The 24,366-nt window shown below is 47.6% G+C and overlaps 1 protein-coding gene and 1 long non-coding RNA gene across 2 annotated transcripts; one reads left to right on the top strand and one right to left on the bottom strand.

Moving 5' to 3' along the window:
- Positions 1–477: 477 nt before the first annotated feature.
- si:dkey-89b17.4 (zinc finger protein 646) lies at positions 478–24,099 on the bottom strand. Its single transcript, XM_037763145.1, has 5 exons — positions 23,873–24,099; positions 16,186–18,988; positions 11,595–12,704; positions 9,787–10,640; positions 478–1,189 (listed from the first exon to the last, which is right to left on the bottom strand). Exons 2-5 carry the CDS (start codon positions 18,768–18,770, stop codon positions 762–764), a joined length of 4,977 nt encoding a protein of 1,658 aa, XP_037619073.1. The 5' UTR covers positions 18,771–18,988; positions 23,873–24,099; the 3' UTR covers positions 478–761.
- Positions 9,313–9,717, top strand: LOC119484355. The gene is made up of 2 exons (XR_005205971.1): positions 9,313–9,471; positions 9,502–9,717. It is a non-coding gene; the product is annotated as an uncharacterized LOC119484355 (long non-coding RNA).
- Positions 24,100–24,366: the final 267 nt, after the last annotated feature.

Genomic DNA, 24,366 nt, shown 5'->3' with positions numbered 1-24,366 from the left:
TCTGGTTCCCTCCACTAACAGGAAGTGATCATCTCTCTGGTTCCTAACAGGAAGTGATCATCTCTCTGGTTCCCTCCACTAACAGGAAGTGATCATCTCTCTGGTTCCCTCCACTAACAGGAAGTGATCATCTCTCTGGTTCCTTCCACTAACAGGAAGTGATCATCTCTCTGGTTCCCTCCACTAACAGGAAGTGATCATCTCTCTGGTTCCCTCCACTAACAGGAAGTGATCATCTCTCTGGTTCCTTCCACTAACAGGAAGTGATCATCTCTCTGGTTCCTTCCACTAACAGGAAGTGATCATCTCCCTGGTTCCTCCACTAACAGGAAGTGATCATCTCTGGTTCCCTCCACTAACAGGAAGTGATCATCTCTGGTTCCCTCCACTAACAGGAAGTGATCATCTCTGGTTCCCTCCACTAACAGGAAGTGATCATCTCTCTGGTTCCTCCACTAACAGGAAGTGATCAGAAGCTAACGTTAGGCTATAAATGAACTACACCATGGTAACATGAGCGTGAGTATAAACACAACGAGGCTTTAGAGGAGGACGAGTCGGCGTAACGGCGTTTAGTTGTCCTCGTTAGGAACCGTCTGTTTCGTATCTAGAGGGTTCAGGTGGAATGTTTCAGATTCATTTGGAGTTCATTTAATCTTCAGCTGAAGTTTCTCATCAGATTTGAACCCTAATCTGAGTTTTCCTCCGGAGACGACATGGTCTTGGTTGTCGTGGTCGTCATCATGAGGCCCAGACGGCGCTCAGATGAACGGTCTGGAGGGGACGCTGAGGAAGGCGGACGGCGTCCCTCTGGACAGCGGCGGACCCCTCCAGTGCACCTTCATGTGGTGTCTCAGGTTGGACCGGGACGAGAAGCGCTTGTCACACTGCTGGCAGGAGAACGGCTTCTCCTTGGTGTGGATGCGGCGGTGGCAGATGAGCGCCGTGGACACCCGGAAGGACTTGCCGCAGTCGGGGCACTGGTAGCGTTTGGGCTCGGTGTGGATCCGGCGGTGGTTCTTGAGGGACATGAGGTTGGGGAACTCCTTCTGGCAGGAGCTGCAGAAGTAGGTCCCGGTCTTGTGGCTGTTCTTGTGGTTGAGCAGGGAGCTGGCGTGGCGGTAAGACCGGCCACACTGACCGCAGACGAAGGTCTTGGAGCTGCTGGTGGAACCCACCGGACTCAGATCTGAGAGGAGACAAACACCAGCAGGTTAGTTCATATTAAAGGACCAGGATCCATCAATATTCAGAACTATGTTTTCATTAGCAGGACGTCCCTCGTGTCTCCAGACGGAGCCGGTCGTCTCCACAGAGTCCTCCAGAACGGACAAACCAGACTCTGGTTCTAGAGAAACTTTCATGTTTTATTGAGCCGTCAGTCAATTACAAGATTTAATCACCATTAATAACATGTGTTATCTGTTCTAAATGAACCTTAAAGGAGATCAGTCCAGTATTTAATCCTCTTATCTACATGGGAGTGGACAGATACGCTGCTTTATGTAAATGTATGAATATATGTATTATTGTAAATCAATTTAACAACTCAAATCAATGACAGATATTGTGAAGAAGCCCTCACAGGTACTTATGTCTAATGTATATGTAGTATATGTACTTACTTATGTATAATGAAATATATAAATACATAAATATGAAAAAATAAATAAACAGATAAATAGATCAAAAATTTAGAGGAAAAAATTAATAGATAAATAATAAATATTAAAGCATGAAAAGTATAAAATAGATAAATATATTGAAAAATGTAAATGTAAAGTCTAAAATACATATAAAAAATAAAAATGGAAAAAATAGATAAATAAATGTAAGAGAAAAAAAATTAAATGGAAAATAAAAAAATGTAATAGATAAAAAATTAATAAATAGATAGATAGATAAATAAATATAAAAAACCTAAATCAATTAACAACACAAATCAATGACAGATATTGATCCAGAAACCCTCACAGGTACTGCATTCAGCATAAACAATATGCTCCCATCATAACATGGCAAACTGCAGCCCAACAGGCAACAACAGCTGTCAGTGTGTCAGTGTGCTGACTTGACTATGACTTGATTATCATAAGTGGGCATGTCTGTAAAGGGGAGACTCGTGGGTACCCATAGAACCCATAGAACCCATTTACATTCATAAAATTCATATATCTATATCTATAGATATAGATAGAGATCGCCGGTTTCTGCCCATTTGAGTCACTACTAATGAAGCTGTGTCGGGAACACGAGCTTTGGGCTGCTGGACCAGATTTCTGTCAACATTTGGTGGGTTTTTAAAATCTAGTGAGAATAATCATCAGTCTGATCTGGTTTCTGAGGTTCTAGTGAGTTTCTGTAGCTCGTGTTGATAGAACATAAACAGTGAAATGCATGAATGCATTTAAATTCATTATTTAAAGAGTTGTTTTTTAGCACAGTGGATTCAATTAACAAACTTCACTTCTACAGATAGAGAGAGTCAGACACTCAGATGGTGACTGATGGTGTCTGCTGTCTGCAGATCATTAGTGAGGAGAGCTGATCCAGGATCCATCCCGGCGTCACACGAAGAGCATCCTGCCGAGTTTAGAGTGAGTCCAACCTTCTTCACTTCTAACAGCACACACCTGGAGGGTCTTCAGACGGACAGACAGACAGATGGAGGATGTATCAGGGACACGTTGGGTTTAAAGGTTGATTTGTCCTCTGCTGTAATTAAAGGAGCAGTTGTCTTAGCTGCGTCTCATTCCTCCAGAGTCCAAACCTTCAGCAGTCTAAATATCATCACAGATCTACACTGTAAATTCATAAGTTATTACCTACAGAGTTACAATGTGATAGGACTTTTTGAATGAAATTTTACGAGATTTTATACTATGACTCTTTTTTCATTACATTTTTCGACATACTATGCTATGACTTTTTTAAAAAAGAAATCGAAATAATATACTATGAAATTTTCTATAAAATTTTAAGACATGCTATACTATGATTTTTTTATGAAATGTTTTGACAAACTATACTATGACTTTTTTAATAAAATTTTACGACATACTATACTATGACTTTTTTATGAAATTTTTTTCGACAAACTACAGTATAACTTTTTTTATGTAATATTCAACATACTATACTTTGACTTTTTTTCGTTAAATTTTTCGACATAGTATACTTTGACTTTTTTAATGAAATTTTACGACTTCTTTAATGAAATTTCACGACATACTATACTATGACTTTTTTAAAAAAGAAATCGAAATAATATACTATGAAATATTTTATAAAATTTTAGGACATACTATAATATAACTTTTTTTATGTAATATTCAACATACTATACTTTGATTTTTTTTCGTTCAATTTTTCGACATAGTATACTTTGACTTTTTTAATGAAATTTTACGACTTCTTTAATGAAATTTTTCAACATACTATACTATGACTTTTTTAATGAAATTTTACGACATACTATACTATGACTTTTTTTAAGAAGAATGAAAAATACTACACTATGAAATCTTTTATAAATTTTTCGACATACTATACTATGACTTTTTTTAAGAAGAATGAAAAATACTACACTATGAAATCTTTTATAAATTTTACGACATACTATACTATGACTTTTTTTAAGAAGAATGAAAAATACTACACTATGAAATCTTTTATAAATTTTTCGACATACTATACTATGACTTTTTTATCATTATATTTTTTGACATACTATACTACGACTTTTTTAATAAAATTTTACGACATACTATAATATGACTTTTTTATGAAACTTTACGACATACTACAGTATAACTTTTTTTATGTAATATTCAACATACTATACTTTGACTTTTTTTCGTTAAATTTTTCGACATAGTATACTTTGACTTTTTTAATGAAATTTTACGACTTCTTTAATGAAATTTTTCAACATACTATACTATGACTTTCTTTAATGAAATTTTACGAGATTCTATTCTGACCTTTTTTTATGAAATTTTACGACATACTATACTATTTTTTTTTTCAAAACATTTTTGAAATACTATGACTTTTTGAATGAAATTTCACGACATACTATACGATGACTTTTATTAAATTTTTTGACATACAATACTATGACTTTTTTATGAAACTTTACGACAAACTACAGTATAACTTTTTTTATGTAATATTCAACATACTATACTTTGACTTTTTTTCGTTAAATTTTTCGACATAGTATACTTTGACTTTTTTAATGAAATTTTACGACTTCTTTAATGAAATTTTAGGACATACTATACTTTAACTTTTTTTCATTCAATTTTTGGACATACTATACTTTTACTTTTTTTTCGTTAAATTTTACAACATGCTATACTATAACTTTTTGAATCAAATTTTACGACTTCTTTAATGAAATTGTACGACATGCTATACTATGACTTTTTTAATGAAATTTTACGATACACTATAGTATGACTTTTTTTAAGAAGAAATCGAAATACTATACTATGAAATTTTTTATGAAGTTTTACGACATACTATACTATGACTTTAAAAAAAAAAAAATGTATGACAGACTACACTATGACTTTTTATGACCTATGGCCACATGGGGCCTCCTAAAGGGGATACTTTGTTGCCACAGATTAACGGTTTGGTTAATATCGAACACTGAGAACTAAGATGCAGTTCAGCAGCACAAACTACAACGTCAGTAATGAACAAAGTTAAATCAACACCTCTGACAGGAGTTGAGCATCAGAAGCTTCTTAAAGCATCGGCTGTTGAGTTGGACTGCATCAGATCGTACAGGTGTTCCTAATAAACTGACCACTGAGTGCAATGACAGTACAGTAGTAAGAGTTAGTTAATTTGAGTTGAAGCAGGAGAACGGATTGAACACACGGGATGTTTTTTTCAGCTATTTATTTTCAGTACTCAGCAGTAGGGGTTATAGTATATGGACAAGTTTTTCTGTTAAGAAATGAATTATCAAAACATAGTTTATAAAAGTGTATAGTAAGCATTACATATATATGCATGGAAACAAAACAATTTAAAACAAAAAAAGGGTTATAGTTGTTCAAAACCAAATCTTTTTCTTCTTCTTCTTCTCCTCTCTAAGAACTACTTGAAATGCAGGTGTGAACGTGTCCACTGAGAAAAACCAGAATCAAACATGGTGGAGGAGGAAGATGCAAAAATAAAAATAGAGAATGTACAGTTATTATTTCTGTGTTCTAGATCACATCGACTCCTACAGCACTTGACGGTCACTGCACGGCTTTGACTTTTATCTTTTTTAAACTAGCACCAGTGCTCCTGAAAACGCTGACAAACGGTGTTTTATAAACACACACAGAGGCATCCAAATAGTCAAAAAACGCAATTAAATATAAAGGAAAAAAAAAAATAACACCAATAAATACAAGAGGTTACCATAAAAGTGTAACATAAAAAAGGTTCAAATGATGAGGACTGAATGCACTCCAGATAAAGAGGAGAATCAGAACCGTCCCTTTTCAATGTGAGTTTGATTTTTGTGAAACAGGAAGGAGGTGGGGGGGGGGGTTCAGTCAACTCGGCGGAGAGATAAATATGGAAGAGAGGGATGATGGGAAGGCTCGACTGAGAAAGACCGTCACAACATCACTTGGTAAAAGGCAAGAAAAACACTTTCCATCGTTCTTAAATGTTCACGAGTTCAGAGTCCGTCATCTCCACAGAACAGGGGGATTGTGGGTATGGGGGGGGGGTGTTTACATCAACACAGCTCTAAACTCACACATCCTAAAGACTAGCGCCGTCCATTACAAGTGTTAATAATAATAATCATAATATAAATAAATGCATTACTACAATGTTCTGTCGTCTTTTTTCCTTCTTATAAAAAAGGTGCTGTAGAGAATACAGTCAGAAGTACGATTACAATACAGGATCAAACAATATACACCTCCACTCCTCTCTCTCTGGGTTCCACCCATCCAGCTGGTTCCTTTCTCCTTTTTCAACCTGCAGACACACCTGGACCGGACCGGACCGGACCGCACAGGACCAGACCAGACCGGATCGGACCGGACCAGACCAGACCGGACCGAACCGGACCGGACCGGACCGGACCGCACAGCACCAGACCGGACCGAACCGGACCGGACAGGACCAGACCATACTGCACAGGACCAGACCATACTGCACAGGACCAGACCATACCGGACCGGACCGCACAGGACCAGACCAGACCGGACCAGACCGGACCGGACCAGACGGGACCAGACGGGACGGATTCACCTCGTTCAGACAGACAGATTCACACACAGCAAGTATGAGACGGGATAACGGAGACGGGATAAGGGAGACTGGAGACGGGATAACGGAGACGGGATAAGGGAGACGGGATAAAGGGAGACTGGAGACGGGATAAGGGAGACGGGATAAGGGAGACTGGAGACGGGATAAGGGAGACTGGAGACGGGATAAAGGGTGACGGGATAAGGGAGACGGGATAAAGGGAGACTGGAGACGGGATAAGGGAGACGGGATAAGGGAGACTGGAGACGGGATAAGGGAGACTGGAGACGGGATAAAGGGTGACGGGATAAGGGAGACGGGATAAAGGGAGACTGGAGACGGGATAAGGGAGACGGGATAACGGAGACTGGAGATGGGTGACGGGATAAGGGAGACGGGATAACGGAGACTGGAGACGGGTGACGGGATAAGGGTGACGGGATAACGGAGACTGGAGACGGGTGACGGGATACGGGTGACGGGATAACGGAGACTGGAGACAGGTGACGGGATAAGGGAGACGGGATAACGGAGACTGGAGACGGGTGACGGGATAAGGGAGACGGGATAACGGAGACTGGAGACGGGTGACGGGATACGGGTGACGGGATAACGGAGACTGGAGACAGGTGACGGGATAAGGGAGACGGGATAACGGAGACTGGAGACGGGTGACGGGATAAGGGAGACGGGATACGGGATAAGGGAGACGGGATAACGGAGACTGGAGACGGGTGACGGGATAATGGAGACTGGAGACGGGTGACAGGATAAGGGAGACGGGATAACGGAGACTGGAGACGGGTGACGGGATAAGGGTGACGGGATAACGGAGACTGGAGACGGGATATCTTGTTCTGAACTGGACCTCGAACATCAAGACTCAACAGAAACGTTCAGAAACGATTTGACTTCATGTAAAGCGTCCTCCATATCAGGGTCTGTCTCTTTAAGACATCTGGACATATTTTGTTTACGTTTAAAAAGACAAACGCTGGCTGATAAATCTTTTTTTTTTTTTATGTACCAGCTTCAAAAAGTTTAATTTAACACGACCACCTACAGCAGCATGGAAGCTCCAACTGATCGGAGAAACTTAAGGTCCACTTTCTACCTTTTTCTGGAGCTTTCACCCACATCACACAGTCTTCATTACTGGACATTTTGCTTTTAAATTTCCGTCCATCAGAACTTCTCGTCAGTGCCGGCTTCACAGTGGAACCCTCTTCTACTGACCATGTCCGTCCGGTCACACTGATCACTACGAGCGGACGGTTATTAAAAACCAGATTACCGACTAACGGGAGACGGGCGCCGGTCTGCATGAGCTTCACTTTGAGGGCATTACGTCATTGTGTGTTATCGATCCACCTGACGAGGGCGGCTTCCACCACAGTGGCCCATGATATCAATGTGCAGTTTTTAGGGATGCACCGATACCCGATACTGTGCTTATGTACTCGTACTCGCAAAACGGCTCCGATACAACGGCACCGATACCACTTTACGGCAGCGTGACATTAAACTCTTGTCACCATCTTTCGGGTCCTATCGCACACGCTCACGCTCCGCCTCCCCGACGGTGGTGGCGAGACGGGGAGGACTTTCATTGCGCCACGGGGTTTTGCTTGCACCCTCTGACTCACGCGTGCGTTAGACTCATTGGTCCGTGTTTCAAGACGGGTCGGGTGGGTTGCAGACATAGCCGCAGACCCCTGGCGCCTTTTACGCGGGCCGAGCCCCGCCCTGGGGGGCACTAAGGACAGTCCGCCCCGGTGACACTTTGTCCACGGTCCCGGGAAGCAACTTCGACCCGAGCCTTTCCAAGCCGACCTAGAGCCGATGGCAGCGCACCGCCTCGTGTGTCGCTCACACCCTCCAGCTGGTTGTTAACGAGGGTCTTTAGGCACACAGAAGTACTCGTATCGGTACTCGGTATCGGAGAGTACCCAAATGTAAGTACTTGTACTCGGTCTGATATAAAGTGGTATCGGTTCATCCCTAGTTGGTTTTAAAATATTTTTCCAGATGTATGAAAAGACCCAAAGTGAACACTGTAACAAACTACTTGATGTCTCGAGCTTTCTGATCACTAGAAGCGGTTTCCACTGTAGTAACTTAACATTGTTCCATCTGTGGATGAAGACCATGTGGTGAATCCTCGGTAGAAGCTACTCAGGACCTGGAGATCGATGTGTAGAAAGGTTGTTTACTACGTTAACGGAGGAACAGCTGGTTGTCGCGGCTTCTTAATTATCTACGATGAGGAGATTATTCCACCTCGTGCTGCTGTAGACGATGATCTGAGCGCCACGCGTATAAAGTACACGGTTACTGCTGAACACACCTGTAACACACTTCTGCTACTGTTGGATCTGGAGGTGTGAACAAGGCATCATCATCAAACACACACACACACACACACACACACACACACACACACACACACACATACATATAACCAGACCAGCGTCCCGTCTTCAGCCCTAAAAGCTCCCACAAGTCATTGCTGCCTCCCGTCAAACCATTCAGGCACAAAAAAAGGAAAAACAAACCGAACCTCTCCGTCTTCGGCACCTACATGTTGGTCATAAATAACAACACTTTGTTTAGACCGACTCGGTCAGAATATGGTTTAAAAACATTGTGACGAAGGCCACCAGAAGATTTCATCAACACAAAGACTCCCTATAAACATCATGAGAGCTGGGATGGAGGCGGGAAAAACCAACTGCAACACAGGACCAATCAGCTCCCGGGGTGGACATGGACACGATGGCTCCAAAAACAAGCACAAGACTTCCTCACGCCTTCATCTGGACCCTCACAGCAGCTCTGACAACCACGCCACTACCACGGGACGCATCAGTCTTTACAAGCCGAGCCGGGCTTCAACAGAAAGTCTGGTTACAGCTCGGTCGCCGCCGCCACCGTGTGAGGCGTCAGCGCTCCAGAGAAACAGCTCAGCGTCACGGGGCAGCATGCAGCAGAGAGTAAGGCAGCTGGAGTGAACTCATGTCTGTCTACAGTCCATGTCTGCCTGTCTGTCTGCCTGTCTGCCTGTCTGTCCGTCTGTCTGTCTGAGAGGGACGACCAGGACCTCGAGGGAACGTCCGTGAAGGAAGCCTCAGCTCAGGAAGCCTCAGCTCAGGAAAGCTGGTGTGTGTGTGTGTGTGTGTGTGTGTGTGTGTGTGTGTGTGTGTGCGTGTGCGTGTGCGTGTGCAGCTTCGTCCGTCCTGCTTTGCGAGTCTGTTTTCTGTCTGCAGGACGTCGACCGAGTCTGAGCTTCCTGTCCTTCACACTCTCACACACACACACACACACACACACACACACTACAGCCACACATGGACAATGAGGAAGAGGAGGGTGAGCAGGAGGAAGAGCTACGTTTTGGCACCTCCAGAAACCTTGGCATGTGACTGCACCTCCCCCCCCCTCCCCACGTCTCACCCAACCCCTCCCCCCACCCTCATCCCTTAGCTTATATGAAGGGGCCGCCGGGCATACCCAGGAAGTTGGGCGCCATGGGGCGCGGCGCCGTCGAGCCGCTCCAGTGCACCTTCATGTGGTGTCTCAGGTTGGACTTGGACGAGAAGCGCTTGTCACACTGCTGGCAGGAGAACGGCTTCTCCTTGGTGTGGATGCGGCGGTGGCAGATGAGTTGGGTGGACACCCGGAAGGACTTGCCGCAGTCGGGGCACTGGTAGCGTTTGGGCTCGGTGTGGATCCGGCGGTGGTTCTTGAGGGACATGAGGTTGGGGAACTCCTTCTGGCAGGAGTTGCAGAAGTAGGTCCCGGTCTTGTGGCTGTTCTTGTGGTTGAGCAGGGAGCTGGCGTGGCGGTAAGACCGGCCACACTGATCGCACACATGGGATTTGATGACCTCACCGTGGCCCCCGCGGCTGCGGGCTTTGACCACGCTGCCGGGGTTGAGTCCTTGCTCTTGCATCAAGGTGAGGTCCAGGCCCGACCCCCAGCCCAGCTCCTGGGAGCCCCCCTGTCGGGGCTGCTGGGGTCTGGGCTGGCGGGGCTGCGGCACCTGGCCGTGGGTGATCTCCATGTGGAGCCGGAAGCTGGCCTGCGTGGGAAAGGCTCGCTGGCAGGACCGGCAGGTCAGCTCCCGCTGCTTCTGGTGGACGCGTCGGTGGTTGTAGAGCTGGGAGGAAACACGGAAGGCCTTGCCGCAGTCGTGGCAACGGTGGCGCCGTGTCTCTGAGTGGATACGGCGGTGGTTCTTCAGGGCGAGCAGGTTGGAGTAGGTCTTGAGGCACACGGCGCAGTGGTAGATGCCGACGGTGTGGGTGTTCTTGTGATTGAGGAGGGAGCTGGCGTGGCGGTAGGAGCGGCCGCATTGATCACATCTGTGCTGAGACAAACAGGAAACAACAAGGGGGGGACGAGGGACGGGACAGAAGGACCGATTAGTAACGGAAGAGGGTAGTTTGCTTTCACTGTTCTGTCCAAGTTAACCTCACTGACTGGTTCCCACTTTTTCTTTACAGTTATTCAAATATCTTAGCTGTTGTTCATACAGGTATATGATCTGAAATCCGGCTTAAACTACTACAAAGTGGTGTACCATTTAAAGTTATCATTTCTACACAGGTCATAGGGGAGAGGACTGCTGGGTGGGAGGGGTGGGGGGGGACATTGGAGGTTAATGGGGGGGGTTGGGAGGTATCTGCTGCTCCCTGCACTGCACAAATAGACACAAGCTTCAAACGGCTTCATTCACAGATCTGCCGTCAGCCTTCGTTTGGGTGATTACTGAATGTAATGATGAGAGATCCACCTCGACCACATCGGACTAGAGCTGGAGTAAAGAACCCTTTAGCTGTTACGGATCAGAACCTCTAGACTTGTGCAGTGCAGCTAGCTCCAAATACGTCCTAATCTTCCCTATGAGCCCCGTCACAGAGCTGTGTTTACTAGTCTAAGAACAATCAGAGACTACAATCAGATCAGAACAAGAGCAAGAAACATCAGTACTTAAGATTTAATATGCTACACAAAAATAACAATCTATTTTCTCAGGAAACAAAGCATGAAAACAACACATCTGAACATGAAGGCAGCCTAAACAAACTAGAATGTGTGAGATATGCTAACTGAAAGCAAATGGGGTTGACTTATCTGGTCTCTCCACTAATTCAATTTGTCCAAACTTCAGAAAAATCCGAATTCCGGCACGCGTATGGTCCCAAGGAAGCCGGATTGGAGATCATATACCTGTAATAGACACGTAGAGACCTAAATTTATCTTCACTATTTCGTTTTCAACTTCGAAGAATCACAAACAACTGACGAGAACTCACGTGTACCGACACTCTTCGCCCTCTCCCGCGGGTGCAGTGGCCTTCCTCCTGACTTCCATGCCTACCTGGTTGTCCCCGCAGCGGTGCCTGGCTAGACCGGACCTCCCCTGGAAGCTCTTCCCACAGGTGGGGCAGCCGAAGGGGGTCGCGCCCTCCTCGTGGACCTTCTGGTGGTTTCGGAGGAACCTGGCCAGCCGGAAGGCTTTCCCGCACGTGTGGCAGATGTGCTTCTTCCGCTGCGTGTGGATGCGCATGTGGTTGCGTAGCGCCATGTAGTTGGTGTAGGGCTTGTCGCAGAAGTTGCACCGGAAGTTGCCCGTCTTGTGGGTGTGCTTGTGGTTCAGCAAGGAGCTGGCATGTTTGTAGGCACAGCTGCACAGGTCGCAGGCGTAGGGCCTCTCATCAGAGTCCAGGTCCACGGAGCTCCTCTCCAAGCTGATGTTGGTAGAGCTGTTGGTGGACGAGGATGAAGGCAGGTGCTGGGCTGGGCAGTCGTGGGCCGCGAGCTCATCGGCCGTGGTAAAGCCTTCACAGCATCCGTCACACTCAAAGTCCATCTGGACCCCGGGGCCCTGCGGCCCTTTGCACAGACCGGCGGTAGTGTGGGTGGCGAGCTGCCTCTGGGTGCGGAAGCCTTTCCCGCATTCTTGGCAGTTGTGCTTCTTCTGGGCGAAGTGGAGACGCAGATGGTTCTTCATCGCCAGCCTGTTGGGGTACGTAGAGTTGCACACATTACAGTGGTACTCCCCGATCTTGTGAAGGTTCTTGTGGTTGGCCAGGCTGCCGGCGTGTCGGTACGTCTTGCCGCATTCTTCACAGGCGAAAGGCCGCCGTCCGGTTTCTGCCGGGTCAAACTTCTGGGGCCTGGAGGTTCCGGCTGAGGAGTAGGGCTTCTTGAACCCCTGATGGCTGTATTTCGCGGCCATCGCCTGACCCTTCGACGACTCTCCTCTCATCGTCTGCATCTGAGACGGGCCGGGCTGCTGGAAGCGAGAACCGTTGGGGCCGGTCCGAACCAGGCCTTTGGCTCGGTGCTCCTCGTGGAGACGGAGGTGGTTGATCAGCTGCTTTTGGATCTTGAAAGCCTTGCCACATTCTTCACACTTGTGCCTGCAGCAAACAAACACAATAGAAAACACAATAAAGTCTCAGGAAACACACGACATGTAGAAACGTAGATCAACACGACCCTCGTTATTTATGAGCCAGGGGTCAAACTCCTGGTACAATGGTGTCAGGATCAACTGAAGTCCAACAGGTTTGGACTCAGAGCAGATACATTTCTAAACGTCCCTAATAGTGGTGTCACGATTCTCCAAATCTACAATTCGATTGGATTGAAACATGCCGTTGTTAGACTACGGAGTCTTCATTCCTAAACTGGTTTCAGGTCCTGACAACTGTCATTTACACTTTCAACCAGGGTGCAAGCAAAACCCCGTGGCGCAATCAAAGTGAGGGCCGGCGTGCGCCGGCTGAGTTGGGATCCTGACCCAGCGGGGTCGGGCGCACCACCGGCCCTTCTCGCCCACACTGTCGGGGAGGTGGAGAGTGAGGACCCGAAAGATGTTGACGAGAGGTTAACGTCACGCTGCTGTAAAGTGTTATCGGAGCCGTTTTGTGAGTATGAGTACATGAGCACAGTATCGGACCCGATACCCGATACTGGTATCGGTGCATCCTACTTTCAACAAAAAGAAGATCCACTGGATGGCAGGAGGGGACTTTACAACAACAGCTAGAGTTTCTCAGAGTTTATGATGCACACCTGAATGCACCACGACATCCCTGTTGGCGCCTACATGGTTCACACTACAGCGAGCATGAACACTGCTTTACCGTAATAAGACACGTGGACACACAGTGGATTTAAAATGGAGTTCACTGAGCTCGGTTTTCTTTGGTTGCTTCAGTCTCCAAATCTTCAGCAGCCGACAAACTCTAGTCTTCCTGCCGACGATGAGTTTGTTGTTTCTGTAACTCACGGGGAGGCACAATGTCTCCACTGCGGTGACTTCAGGGAAGCAAAAGGTTTTTACAGTTCCGGTGTTTCTCCGTCAGTGGCCGTGTTGTCACCGGTAAGATACGCTGTGTGATGTTCTTTCCAATGAATGTCTGTCTACTTTCGTTTTGCTTTTTGCACCGTGTTGTATCTTGATTTTTGTTTTTTACTGCTGCTTGTTGTTTCTGCTCTATCCCCTCTGCTGCTGTACACTGTACGTCCCCACTGTGGGACTAACAAAGGAATATCTGATCTTATTTTATGAAGCTGCTTGTTACCTAAATACAACTTTTTATAGTCAGTCAGATTTGTCCATATTGAGTTATCAATGCTGATCCCAGGAGTAGGGATGCACCGATTGCAAAATTATGGGCTGATACCGATGTTTAAAATAACAATTTGGCCGTAATCAATGTTTTTGTTTGTTTTGTTTTTGCTGTTTTTTATTTCCCTCTTGTTCCAGGGAACCAAAGACCTCTTCATTATATAAAATAACTCCGTTACGCTGTTATAAAGTCATTTCACGGTCTCTGAATCAGACTAATGTATGAAACAACCTTTATTATAACCTTCTTTAAAAATAAAACCCACCGCAAATAACCGGCACAATTGATGCAACACAACAGATCGGCCGCCACCATCGCCGAATGTCATGTTATTTGCCAAGAGTCCGATGGCGGTCAACGAGGCGAATATCAGACTCTGACTAATCTCTAGTCTCTAATCTCTGACTACATACATGCTGAAAATCAAACACTTTTACTGGATTCATTTAGAGATTTTACCAACTTAAAGTCCCTAGAAGTGGATGATTCTACTTGCTCCCTTCATGGTCTAGAGGTAAACAAGTTAACAACAATCAATAAATCACAATACAGAATCACAATACTGATCAATATCAATGCATATCTAATCAGCACCCAGGTATGGTGATAGCATTGATCAGGAGGTGGATCATCCAGCACTAAGTCCCGCATACGAGGCGGTGCGCCGGGAACGGCTTGGAAAGGCTCGGGGCGAAGGTGGCTCGCGGCCCAAGCTTTACAGCGCTCCCCGCCCGGACCTTGCCGCACCGTGACAGGGCGTTCTCTCTCCCCGCCGGGAGGGACGGGACCCCCTGCTCCCGGTGCGACTGTCGTCCGGGGCAGACTGTCATCAGTGCGCCCCAACCTCGTCCACCCGATCCGTCTCGAAACACGGACCAAGGAGTCTAACGCAGGGGCGAGTCAGAGGCTGCAAACAAAACCTCGTGGTGCAATGAAAGTGAGGGCCGGTGCGCGCCGGCTGACGTGGGATCCCGGCCCAGAGGGGGTCGGGTGCACCACCGTAAAGTGGTATCGGTGCCGTTGTATCAGAGCCGTTCTGCCAGTACGAGTACGAGTACATAAGCATAGTATCGGACCCGATACCGGTATCGGTGCATCCCTAGAAAGAACTACAGTTCATGCCAACTCATGATAGAAGTGTGCCGTCTGTACGGGAGGATGTGAAATCTCTCATTTCTGGCAAAACGTTATGGTAGAGATGGGAAAATGTGATTCGTGATTAACATTTGAAAATCAATTAAAGTTATTGTTTAACTGTAAATCGTGACATTGACTCATTTACTGTCCTTAAAACATCAGTATCGAATCAGTCGGTCTTCAGAAGGTCTCATAAAAACATCTGACCTTTCAACCAGCTGGTTGGACCAGCTCACCGCCGGATAGAGATACAGACAACACACGGATAGAGATAATGACAACACACGATGTAAGATGAAGTACTGAAGAGGCAATTCAATAATCAATAAGTGAACCTTGATTGTGAAAAAAACAAGATTAAGTTCATTCAACATAGATATAATCAAAACATCACAACACATCTTGTGTCTTGTCTTTAAACATAAACTTCAGCATCCAACTTAAAACTAGAGATGCACCGATACCAATACCAGTATCGGGTATCGGGTCCGATGCTGTGCTCATGTACTCGTACTGACAAAACGGCTCCAATACAACGGCACCGATACCACTTTACGGTGGTGCACTCGACCCTGCGGGGCCGGAATCCCACCTCAGCCGGCGCCGGCCCTCACTTTCATTGCGCCACGGGGTTTTGCTTGCACCCTCTGACTCGCGCGTGCGTTAGACTCCTTGGTCCGTGTTTCAAGACGGGTCTGGTGGGTTGCCGACATCGCCGCAGACCCCTGGCGCCCGTTACGTGGGCCGAGCCTGCCCTGGGGGCACAACGCGGTCGGGGCGCACTAAGGACAGTCCGCCCCTGTGACGCTTTGTCCACGGCCCCAGAAAGCACCTTCGCCCCGAGCCTTTCCAAGCCGACCAGGAGCCGGTCGCAGCACACCGCCTCGTATGCGGGACTCCCCAGCCTGCCGTGTGTCGCTCACACCCTCCAGCTGGCTGTTAACGAGGGTCTTTAGACACAGAAGTACTCGTATCGGTACTCAGTATCGGTACTCGGTATCGGAGAGTACCCAAATTTAAGTACTGGCACTCGGTCTGATATAAAGTGATATCTGTGCATCCCTATTTAAAACATCTTTAAAACATCTGCCCAAATGAAATAAGAGCAGTCAGAAGGAGGACCTACCTCTTCAGGTCGAAGTGGGTCCTTTGGTGATTCTTGAGAGCCAGCAGGTTGTAGTAGCGTTTCTGGCACACCAAGCAGCGGAAGACGCCCGTCTTATGGGATTTCTTGTGGTTAAGGAGTGAGCAGGGGTGTCTGTATCCTCGCCCACATTGGTCGCACTTGTGAGGCTTGTCGCTTTGGTCAACCATCGGCCTACGTCCGTCGCCACCGACGTCACGGCTTCCTCCGGCAACTCCGCCGCCGCCGCCGCCGCCGCCGTCTCCTCCAGACATCCCTTTGGCTCCGTTATGGCCCTGCTTGCTCAGCGAGCTGCTCCGATTCTTACCGGGGCACAGGTGGGTGATCAGGTGGTGGCGGTCGGCAAAAAACATGCCACAGTCGACACAGATGTGGTTGCGTCCGTCCATCTTGTCGTTGCCGTTAGCCGCGCTGCCTACGATACTCTGCTGCTGGCCGTCCGGCCTCTGAGGGCCGTGGACTAACTGGTGATTCAGGAGGTCCTGCTTCCTGGAGAAGCTCTGGCCACAGGTGGAGCAGATCATCCTCCACTCCTGCTCCAGGCTGGAGGGTCCTGGTGCTGTTGGGTTATTGGCATGGCTACGCAGGTGGCTCCTGAGGGCTCTGAGGCTGGCGTAGTGGTTGCCGCACACCGAACACTGATACACTTCTCCGTCATCTTCTTCGTCTTTGTCGTTGCTACCCATCCTCTTTCCTCCGCTCTGGGAGTACTGTCGCTGGCTGCTGCCTTCCTTCAGGCTGCTGGAGCTCCCAGCGGGCAGCGAGGTTCCACTGGAGCCGTGGTAGCTCATGTTCCCCATGAAACCGTTGGACATGTTGCTCTGCTGCTGTTGCGGCTGCTGGCCACGACGGGGACACATGTGCGATTTGATGCCGGATACGTCTCCATACATCTCGCCGCAGTCGGCACACACGTGTCTGTCGGCCTGACGGTGAGCAGAGTTGCTTTGGGAGAGCGAGCTGCCGTCGAACCGATCGTGGAACTCGAGAGAGTCCAACCCGCTGCTGTGGCCGCCGTCGGGTACAAAGTGGGCAGCATCACCCAGATTTCCTGGCAGTGAGATCGGAGTGGTGGCGCCACTGCCTTCCTGGACGTAGCTCGGCTGGGAGTCCAGTGTTAGCGGCTCTGGAGACAGCCAGTCGTTGCTGTCGTTGTTAAGCGGCTGGTTGGAGGAGCGCCCCTTGTGGCTCCGTAGGTGGCTGTGTAGCGCTGCGAGGTGAGGGTACTGCTTACAGCAGATGGTGCACTGGTAGTGGCCTGTCTGATGGCAGCGTTTGTGGTTGACCAGGCTTCCTGCGTGCCGGTAGCTTTTGCCGCACTCCCCGCACTTAAAGCGCCGCTCTCCGTCGTCCGGAGAGTTGGCCTGGGGCACGCGGCCTCCGGCGGGAGAAGACACCGAGCCCTGTGAACCGGAGCTTAGCGTGTCTGAGTTGAGGATGGAGCTGTCCTGGCCATGGGAGGCAGGGTGGGGGTCATGGGTCAGATAGTGGACCTTCAGGGTGTCCAAATCTGGGTGTCCTGCGCCACAGTATGCGCATGTGTAGATGGGATTGTTGACCGGAGGGCCCATTATGGGGTCATAGGGACCTCGTTTGTCACTGGGCAGGGGCGGCAGGGGTAGAGGGTCTCCCAGAGCGGGGGTGTACGCCGGGGATCGAACCGCACTCAGATTGTGGGGCATGATGCCGGGGAAACTGCGTGGCAGGCCGAGGGAGGGCGTGGCGGCGTTGTGCAGCAGGATGTGCTCCTGAAAGTCTGTCTTATTCGGCAGCGCTATCTGGCACAGGTGGCAGAAACACGAGGCGGTGTCGCCGCTCTGGGACGACTGGGTACCGCTGCTGCGCTCCGAGCCGTGGAGGCTGCCGCTGCCGCCGCCGCTGCTCACCATGGAGGCGCCGGGGGTCTTGAACTTCGAGTGAGTTCTCTCGTGGCTGTTTAGGGCAGCCAGGTTGCTAAACTGTTTAAAACACACAGAGCACTTAAAAGTTCCTTGCTGGTGACACTTCTTGTGGTTCACCAGACTACCGTGGTGCCGGTAGGTCCGGTCACACTGATCACACTTGAACGGTCTGTCCCAGGCGTCGTCAGATTCAGGGGAGCCTTTCTTCCCGTGGTCGTCTGTCTGGTGGCTTTGTAGGACACTATGTCCCATACCACTATTATTCAAATGAGAGCGCCCAAACCCGTCCGAGAGGTCCTGGGCGAGACCGTAGTCCCTCTCGTCGTGGCCCGCTTCTTCGGGCACTTCTTCGCTCTCTTCCTCTGTGTGTGCACTACTGGGGGACAATGTATGAATACGGAGGTGGTTCTTTAAAGCCACGGCGTTGGGCAGCGTGCGCGTACACACGGGACACTGGAATGAACCCACCTCGTGGGACTTCTTATGATTAGCTAGGCTAGCTGCGTGCTTGTAAATGCGGCCACACTGTTCACACTCAAATCGTCCGTTCTCTTCTTGCTGATAATGTGCTTTCATATGTTCTAGAAGACTTGGAGTACTCGGACAAACCATATCACACTCTTTACAGGGGAAACCCTTGGCACGACTCATATCATGCATTGCCATAGTACTCTAAAGCCAATCGGTTGGAGGGAGTCACAGTTCACAACACAGCCATGAACAGTGACGGGAGGGAGGAGGAGGAGGAGGAAGAGGAGGAGGAAGAGGGGCTTAGCTCTTCAGCTGAGGGCGGCCATTTTCTCCCCAGTGCAGGTCCAGCCAATCGGGGCCCACCGTGGGAGGTGGCGGGCCTGCGTGGGGTCGCACCAGCCAATGAGGTATCACTATGGAGACAAGAATAAGAACAGAGGAGGGTTACTTGAAGAGCAACTTAATACCACACATGGAGTTAAACTGAGGTGTTTAGTGGAGGCAGAATATTTCTAACGCTGGTTAGCAAGAAAATACGAGTTTCTCCCAATATGTACCGTCACTCACTCGTCACTCACCCGTCACTCACCCGTCACTCACCCGTCACTCACCCGTCACTCACTCTCCAGGAGGAAGAAATTAAGTATGAGCATGAATGATTGACAGGTCTAATACTGACACACTACTGTTTGTTCCTGACATCACGTGACGCTCTGACGGAGGACGATCTTACGGAGGACGCTCTGACGGAGGACGGAGGACGCTCTGGCGGCAGACGCTCTGACGGCGGACCCTCTGACGGAGGACGGAGGACGCTCTGGCGGCAGACGCTCTGACGGCGGACCCTCTGACGGAGGACGCTCTGACGGAGGACACTCTGACGGAGGACACTATGACGGAGGACGGACTGACGGAGGACGCTCTGACGGAGGACGCTCTGACAGAGGACAGAGGACGCTCTGACGGAGGACGCTCTGACGGAGGACGCTGCAGCTGCTGTCTGAACAACAACATCCTATACATCACTGGCTCCCAGCCTGAGGGTCCAGACCCCCACTAGGGGTCTGCCAGAGCTCCACGGGGGGTCGCGAGGCCTTCTCGACTTTATGGGGTGTAAAATAACTTCAGTTGGCATTTAGGGGTGTCACGACTCGATTTGACTTTCAATTTTAAGGTCACGATTCGATTCTACTCTCTATTTAAACATGAACGATTTAAACACGCTGTTGTTAGAGTAGATCAGGGGTCAGCGACCTTTACTATCAAAGAGACATTTTAGACAAAAAAATAAAAAAATCTGTCTGGAGCTGCAAAACATGTGATCATTGTGATGAAGGAAACACAGTTTATAGTCCAAGTATATAGAATATAAGTCTAATGCAGTGAGGGCCAAAGAGATAATGTACTACGTGTGGCCCTAATGTATTAGGGCCACACAGGGAAAAAACATCTGAGATTTACAGAATAATGTCATAACTCAACGAGAAATAAAGTCCTAATATTACCAGAAAAAACTCATAACTTTATGAGAAAAAAATGTCGTAATATTACGAGAATAAAGAAAATAACACGTAAAATTACTACTTTATAATATTCTGACTTTATTCTCTAAATCTCAGATTTATTATTTTCCTCAATGTGGTCCTAATACTCCGTCGTCCCGTCGTACCATAGACCTACAACTATGATCAATTAAAATGAAAATGTAAACAATTATTCATTTCCATTTTTATAAATCCTCAGAGAGCCGCTGGAGAGGAGCTGAAGAGACGCAGGATGCTGACCGCTGGACAAGAAACATCAACAGATCCTTCAGGCTACCGAGATTTAATCACAGTATATATTTTAAGGAAAGTGATGGTTAATGTAGCTTCGATCTTTATTATTATTATTCTATTAATATTATTGTTATATTTATTACTATGTTTCTTATTGCAATTACGGTTATTATTATCATTCTTATTATTATATTTATTATTATAATAATAATAAATATTATTATTATAATTATAAATATTATTATTATTAGCGGTAGTATTAATATTATCATTATTATTATGCTGATTTATTATTGTTATTGTCCCTATCATAAAGCAGTAGACACACAGGTCAGTGATCAGATCAGTAGTGATCAAAGTGACCGTTTTAACAGGTTGATCTGTAATCAGATTACAGCAGGCGGCCACGTTAATCTGAACAAACACTCTCACACCAAGTTACACTCAAGGACTCCTCAATGACTTTCAAGGTCTCCGAAGTCACACGTCATCTGATCCTGCACCACATACCATGATATACAATAATACAGCAGAAGACACACTAATCCATGAATCCATAACAATCTCTATGATCTCATTCAGACTAGTTCTCCTCGAAAAACTGCTGCTGAGACAAAATCTGATGTCACTTTGAGGCTACGGGAAGCAAGACGGAGATTTTTTAGACAGTTTAGTTTATATATATATAAATAATATGCACCGATCTGCCATAATATGAGGTCAGCCTGGTCACCCTGACCGGGCCCCGTACCAACAACCTGCTCCTCACTGTGTGTTCTGACACCTTTCTATCAGAACCAGCATTAACTCTTTCATCAGTTTGAGCTCCAGTAGCTCTTCTATTGGATCAGACAACACGGGCCAGCCTTCGCTCCCACCCACCCCCCATCAATGAGCCTCGGGTCTGACCCTGTCACCGGTTCACCGGTTCTCCTTCCTTGGACCACTCTGGGTAGGTCCTGACCTCTGCAGACCGGGAACATCCCACAAGAGCTGCAGTTCTGGAGATGCTCTGACATATCAATGTTATTCACTTCACCTGGTAGGGGTCTGAATGTTATGGCTGATCAGTGTATTTATATACACTGTTTATACTATATTTATTCTATATATACAGTGTTTATTCTATATATGTATTCTATATGTACTGTTTATTCTATATTTATTCTATATATACAGTGTTTATTCTATATATGTATTCTATATGTACTGTTTATTCTATATTTATTCTATATATACAGTGTTTATTCTATATATGTATTCTATATGTACTGTTTATTCTATATTTATTCTATATATACAGTGTTTATTATATTTATTTTATATATACTGTTTATTCTCTATATAGTTGATTCTATATTTTATTCTATATAGAATAAAGTCTATTTATTCTATATAAACTCTTTATTCTATACTCTGTGCAGTGGGTGATTCATTGTAGTAGTTGGGTTAGTTAGTTTTTAGGGTCTTTGGTTAGTTGTAGGTTGTACATGTTATTGTATAATAATGCACTTTGTGTGATTAAACATATATATATTAATGTTATGTGTTCAGTGTGTGAAACCTCATTCTCCAGGTAGCTGATCACATGTTTCATGTTTAAAGAGCAGCAGGAACCTCCTCAGTTATTAGAGAATAATAGAAATAAGAAAACCTCACACAGGTTTTACACAACAAGCAGCATCTCCTCATCAAGCAGCATCTCCTCATCAAGCAGCATCTCCTCATGAAGCAGCATCTCCTCATCAAGCAGCATCTCCTCATCAAGCAGCATCTCCTCATCAAGCAGCATCTCCTCATGAAGCAGCATCTCCTCATGAAGCAGCATCTCCTCATCAAGCAGCATCTCCTCATGAAGCAGCATCTCCTCATGAAGCAGCATCTCCTCATCAAGCAGCATCTCCTCATCAAGCAGCATCTCCTCATGAAGCAGCATCTCCTCATCAAGCAGCATCTCCTCATCAAGCAGCATCTCCTCATCAAGCAGCATCTCCTCATGAAGCAGCATCTCCTCATGAAGCAGCATCTCCTCATCAAGCAGCATCTCCTCATGAAGCAGCATCTCCTCATGAAGCAGCATCTCCTCATCAAGCAGCATCTCCTCATCAAGCAGCATCTCCTCATCAAGCAGCATCTCCTCATCAAGCAGCATCTCCTCATCAAGCAGCATCTCCTCATGAAGCAGCATCTCCTCATGAAGCAGCATCTCCTCATGAAGCAGCATCTCCTCATGAAGCAGCATCTCCTCATGAAGCAGCATCTCCTCATGAAGCAGCATCTCCTCCACACACATTACAAACACACCTCTCTCTCTCTCTCTCTGATAATAATAAAGTAAACAAACTGAGTCAGCTGTCTCTGTCCTCTCACACAGTGACTGCAGGTGTGTTCCGGGTGCTCAGAGTGTCTGAGGTGGATTCACACAGCGGGCAGCTTTAACCCGGGTCTGCTGGAGACCAGCTCCACAATAAACCCTGAATAAACTGATTAAACTGTGAATAAAGTCCCTCTAGTTGCTCTAACAGAGCCGGTCTGACCCGGACCGAGCCTCAGCCCGGTTCCCTGACCTTGTCCCGTCTCAACATGACCGGATCCGGACAAAAGCATCTTCACCGACATTTCCCTCACATGTAACCCGGGGAGAGGCGCCTGAGCCCGGCCACGGGAGAGCCGAGGAGCGGGGGGAACCGGGGGTAATCACCCGGTGGTAGTTACTATAATGATTATGATTATTAGTGATCAATAAACCCCGGTATGATGCTCCAGCAGAGCAGAGACACCTCAGCCCTCCAGCCCTCCAGCCAGCAGCTCTCTGAGACCCTCCATCAGGAAAATGGCCCTGAGCAGAGCGCTCCCATTTTACCCCATGCTAACGGGCTAGCATGCTAACGGGCTAGCATGCTAACGGGCTAGCATGCTAACGGGCTAGCATGCTAACGGGCTAGCATGCTAACGGGCTAGCATGCTAACGGGCTAGCATGCTAACGGGCTAGCATGCTAACGGGCTAGCATCTCCTCTTTGAGCTCCACAAACACAACCTGCTAGCCGGCTAGCTGCAGCTAACGGCTAGTTATTAAAACCAGAACCACGCTGCAGCACCGCTAGCATTCAGGACTAGATATATAAATATATAATAACAATAATAACAATAACAACAAAAAGCATTTCGTGCATATACATGGCCGAGCTAACGTTAGCATGGAGCTAGTTAGCATGGAGCTAGCAGCCCCCCGCGGAGAGAGAAAGGGGTAAAACGGAAGTTGAGAACAACAGAACGGTGAACAGCAGAGCGCAGGGCCCGGTACCGGAGCGGTCCGGTCTAATGGTGGGAGATATGGGTTCGTGTTTACTGTAGAGCTCAGAGAGGCTGGACCTGGAGGGGTTAGCATGAACCCGAGCTAACCCGGGCTAGCCCCGAGCTACACAAAGATCCCTCCGCGGCCTGATGAACATGATGGAGCTGATGAAGAGGATGAAGAGCTCGGTTCGGTTGGAGCTCGTTGTTCTGATCCACTCACCCTCGATCAGCTCCAGCGGTCGATGCTCCGCCTGCAGCCGCAGCACCGGGACTCTCTACGGGTTCTGCTGCATGGCTCTGTTCTCTCCTCCTCCGGTTCCGACTCGACTTTTGCTTCTTGGCTTTTTCCCCCCCTTCTCTCTCTCTCTCTCTCTCTCTCTCTCTCTCTCTCTCTCTCTCTCTCTCTCTCTCTCTCTCTCTCTCTCTCTCTCTCTCTCTCTCTCTCTCTCTCTCTCTCTCTCTGCCGCTCTACCGCCGCTTCAACAACACACTTCCTGCCGCTACCGCGCTGCCGCTGCTGTTGGCGCTGCCGCTACCGCGCTGCCGCTGCTGTTGGCGCTGCCGCTACCGCGCTGCCGCTGCTGTTGGCGCTGCCGCTACCGCGCTGCCGCTGCTGTTGGCGCTGCCGCTACCGCCGCGCTGACGCTACCGCCGCGCTGACGCTACCGTTGCCGCTGCCGCTGCTGCTGTTTTTTTTTTCTTTAAGGTTTAAAG

The sequence above is a fragment of the Sebastes umbrosus genome, unplaced genomic scaffold (assembly GCF_015220745.1).
Source record: "Sebastes umbrosus isolate fSebUmb1 unplaced genomic scaffold, fSebUmb1.pri scaffold_169_arrow_ctg1, whole genome shotgun sequence".
In the NCBI taxonomy this organism is placed as follows: domain Eukaryota; kingdom Metazoa; phylum Chordata; class Actinopteri; order Perciformes; family Sebastidae; genus Sebastes; species Sebastes umbrosus.
Note: the sequence above shows the minus strand (reverse complement) of the source record. Positions and strands in the feature narration are given on the sequence as shown.

Bases quoted from the DNA above. Each gene is read 5' to 3' on its own strand.
- si:dkey-89b17.4 (XM_037763145.1), bottom strand. From the start codon at position 18,770: ATGGCAATGCATGATATGAGTCGTGCCAAGGGTTTCCCCTGTAAAGAG. The intron at 10,641-11,594 runs GTGAGTTCTCGT...GTCTCAGCACAG, and splicing joins GGCGAAGAGTGTCGGTACAC to ATGTGATCAATGCGGCCGCT. The intron at 1,190-9,786 runs GTATGCCCGGCG...GTCTCCTCTCAG, and splicing joins CATGGCGCCCAACTTCCTGG to ATCTGAGTCCGGTGGGTTCC.